The 3,531-nt window shown below is 40.2% G+C and overlaps 1 protein-coding gene across 9 annotated transcripts in view; it reads right to left on the bottom strand.

The window, feature by feature from the left end:
- Positions 1 to 1,714: 1,714 nt before the first annotated feature.
- The window catches only part of Pate2 (prostate and testis expressed 2), an 88,410-nt gene continuing 86,593 nt past the window's right edge, over positions 1,715 to 3,531 (bottom strand). For 8 of the 9 annotated variants that reach the window (XM_031346383.1, XM_031346385.1, XM_031346388.1 and 5 more), the window contains 3 exons: positions 2,865 to 2,888; positions 2,166 to 2,297; positions 1,715 to 1,858 (listed from right to left, as the gene is read on the bottom strand). In XM_031346383.1, coding sequence (XP_031202243.1) covers positions 1,722 to 1,858; positions 2,166 to 2,297; positions 2,865 to 2,888 — 293 coding nt within the window. In that variant the 3' untranslated portion in view covers positions 1,715 to 1,721. The remainder of the gene's footprint in view (positions 1,859 to 2,165; positions 2,298 to 2,864; positions 2,889 to 3,531) is intronic. The other variant, XM_031346392.1, reaches the window with a different exon arrangement.

Genomic DNA, 3,531 nt, shown 5'->3' with positions numbered 1-3,531 from the left:
ACAGGGGTTTGTTCTTGTTGTTTTTGTTTGTTTGTTTGTTTGTTGGAGGGGAAACTAGGAAAGGAGAAATCATATGACATGTAAGTAAAGAAAATATCTAATAAAAAGGAAAAAAAAAGAAGAAGCTGCCTAGATCTAGCTGCATATGTAGCAGAGGATGGCCTAGTCGGTCATCAATGGGAGGAGAGGCCCTTGTTCCTGTGAAGGTTCTATGCTCCAGTGTAGGGGAATACCAGAGCCAGGAAGAGGGAGAGGGTAGGTTGGTGATCAGGGGGAGAGGGGAGGGAACAGTGTTTTGTTTTGTTTTGTTTTCCAGAGGGGAAACCTGGAAAGGAGATATCATTTGAAATGTAAATAAAGAAAATATCTAATAAAATTAAATAAAAAAGAAGTTGCCTAGAATTATCTCTGATTCTGTCACCTGCCTTTGTTACCCTTTTCTCCTACTGCCTGTCTTGTCTTAACCTCAATAAGAGGGGATGTACAAAGTCTTACTAGAACTTCATAAGCCAGGGCAGGTCGATATGTATTTTCTGAAGATAAATAGAGACAGGAGAAGGAGTGAATGGGGGAAAGAAGAAAGGGGGAGCTGGAAGGTCAAGGACTGTAGTCAGGATATAAAATAAATTAATAAAACCAAATAAATAAATAAATAAAAGAAGTTGTCTAGATCAAATTGCCTTCTGGACATGTTTGTAGGGAACAATCTTGATTATTTTTATTGACATAAGAGGATCCAGACCACTACTGTAGTACCATTTCAAGGCAGTTGTTCCAAGACTGTATGAAAAAACAAGCTAAGCATAAGCCTGTGACAAGCATTGTCCCTCTATGAGTCCTGCTTCCAGGTTCCTACCTTTGGACTGTTATCTAGAAGTATAAACTATATAAACCCTTTTCTACCCTCAGGTGGTATTGGTCAAAGTGTTTTATCACAGCAACAGAAAGGAAACTATTACATGATACCTCATGCTATCTTTACATATTCTGTTACCTTTAACTACTATGGAAACCCAGTTTTATTTTTTTCTTCACCCCCATCAGAATAATCACGTTTGAACAAGGTTTGAACCCCTAATCCACCCATAGCCTTAATGCAAAGCAAATACAGACACATAAAATTGACTCTGTATCAATGACAATTTCCATAAATTTCTAGTTTTGTTGTTTAATATCTCTGCTGGTCCAGATTGTTCTCACTTCTCATATTTCTTCCATGAGATTTGCCAAAAAAAAAAAAAAAAAGTCTCAGATCATTAGCCAATTGGAAAGCTGGGATTAACTCTACCTTACCTCCAGAAACATAAGTACTGTGCCAGCAAGTCTCAGAGCTCGTCCAAAGACAATCCCAACTCAGAAGACTTGTTGCAGACCAACACAGAGTATATTTACAGATTTCTCTGTACAAAGTTGGAATGTCATTTTGAGCCCAAAACTTGTGGGTTTGTATATGAGATGATCAGTGCTGGGCCTACTCCTGATGGGCAGGATTGTCCACAGATAAAAATGCCCTGCTAGATATGACAAAAAGAATTTGCAAAGATTTGCTTAGCAATGAGACTGAGATCCCAGCCCAGCATCTCATACGACTGCTTCTCGTTTCACTGAAAAATGATTTTCCCATTTATCATTAGTTAGGAGGGGAGAGTAAACACAAACTTTGGGGAAAGTGAGTTGATGACAAGTTGAAAAATAATACCAAGTCCATAATAAATTCAGAATTAGAGTCCCATTGGGAGGTTGCAATAGCTACTGTGCTTACAACAAATTAGCTCTGTCCTGCTTTCAAAGCTCAGGAAGTTGATGTCCTCACAGTTGGTCATACATGACAGTCTTGAATAATGATACATGCTCTGCCCTGAGGAAGTGAAAGGAAAACAACTTTATTTCCCATGTCCAAGTTTCTGGTAATAACCTATCTTCAAGTTTCCACGGTTTCCTGTACTCATTGCTAAGTCAGAGAAGGAATTTCACTCCATAACTGATGAGAGACATTAGCCCCTCTATCACTCAGTGTTATCTTAAAGAAAGGTCTATCTTTCCAGCCTTTACAAGACCACTCATCTGCATCAACTCCCCTCTCCCACTCATCCTAAGCATGAAAGGACCTGCTATGTAGAAGGGAAGGTGTGGTTAGCTGCCCATCATTCCATTACCCACATTACCTTTGTTTGTGAGTATGTAAAAGTTCTCAGCAGCACAGGACTGTCTGTGCTTCAGTGTGCAGGATGTCATGACTTCATAGCATAACCCAAGATGATATTTCTTACATTTATAACACATTGTTCCACGATCTGCTAGATTTGAAAAGAAGTACATAGTGAATGTGGTCTGGAGAAGACTTCTGCAATTAGAACCTTCTCTTCAGGGAGTTATTATTGATCCATGGGTTGTCACCTTCCCAGAATAGAGCTCCTATAATGATCTTGAGAGAGAAATTTGGGTTTTGTTCCTGTTTTTGTCTTGTTTTCTTTTTTTAGATAAGAGCTCTCTCTGTAGCCCTGGCTGGCCTGGAACTTAAAGAGATCCACCCCCCCTTTGTCTCCCAAGTTCTGGGATTGTGAAAGAGTTGCTTCTAGACACAAACCAAATGTATACCATTTGAGGAAGTCAGGGTTCCGGTAGAATTTACCCTAGAATTCACATAATAAACACCTTGTCTAAACTGAATATCTTGTTGTGGGTATTTGTAATAAGTAGAAGAAAACAAAGGTAATTACAACTCCTTACTAATAGCCATAGAGTAAATAAGCCAGGAGAACACTGGACTCTCAGGATTCTGTAATAAATGGAAGGGAGGTTTACTCCTGAATGTGTCACAAATGAACTCTTTACCAGAGACTTTATGCCAGCTATGGTCATACCTTCTTCAAGCTCAGTAAGGACACCTGTGAAGAGAAGGAAAAACAGTTTCCTTTGTTACAATCTCATAGACTTCAACAGCCCCAGCAGCCAGTTTGGAAACCCCTTCTTTGACAGCATCTGGCCCCTTCTTAAAGAAACCATCAACTTTATCTTTATCACCAAGACTTACTCCAATACTGGCAAAACAGACACATCATTACCAGCACAAACAGAGCAAGCATTCTGCAACCCTTTTCTTCAGTAGCTTTCTGAGGAAGGTACTGGCTCTTTTCTCACTTGAGAGGAGAGGGTGACCTGTCCTTGGGCTATTTATCTAAATTACATCATAAATTTTCCAGGACAGGCAGTACTTTCCGTTCACAGGATAAAGACATTGTGTTTGACTCCCTCAGGATACACTCCTAAATCATAACTCATCAAATTTGTTCCTATTTCCAGGATTCAGGTCTTGATGAACTTGGAATTGTTCTTCAGAGCTCCCTCTGTCCCACCTGCAAAGGAGAATGACTTCGCAGCATATTTAGAAAAGTATTCAAGCCTGGCGGTGGTGGCGCACACCTTTAATCTCAGCACTTGGGAGGCAGAGGCGGGTGGATTTCTGAGTTCAAGACCAGCCTGGTCTACAGAGTGAGTTCCAGGACAACCAGGGCTACACAGAGAAACCCT

Source organism: Mastomys coucha, unplaced genomic scaffold (assembly GCF_008632895.1).
Source record: "Mastomys coucha isolate ucsf_1 unplaced genomic scaffold, UCSF_Mcou_1 pScaffold23, whole genome shotgun sequence".
NCBI lineage: Eukaryota > Metazoa > Chordata > Mammalia > Rodentia > Muridae > Mastomys > Mastomys coucha.
The sequence above is the reverse complement of the archived record's forward strand: the minus strand, read 5'-3'. Positions and strand labels throughout refer to the sequence as shown.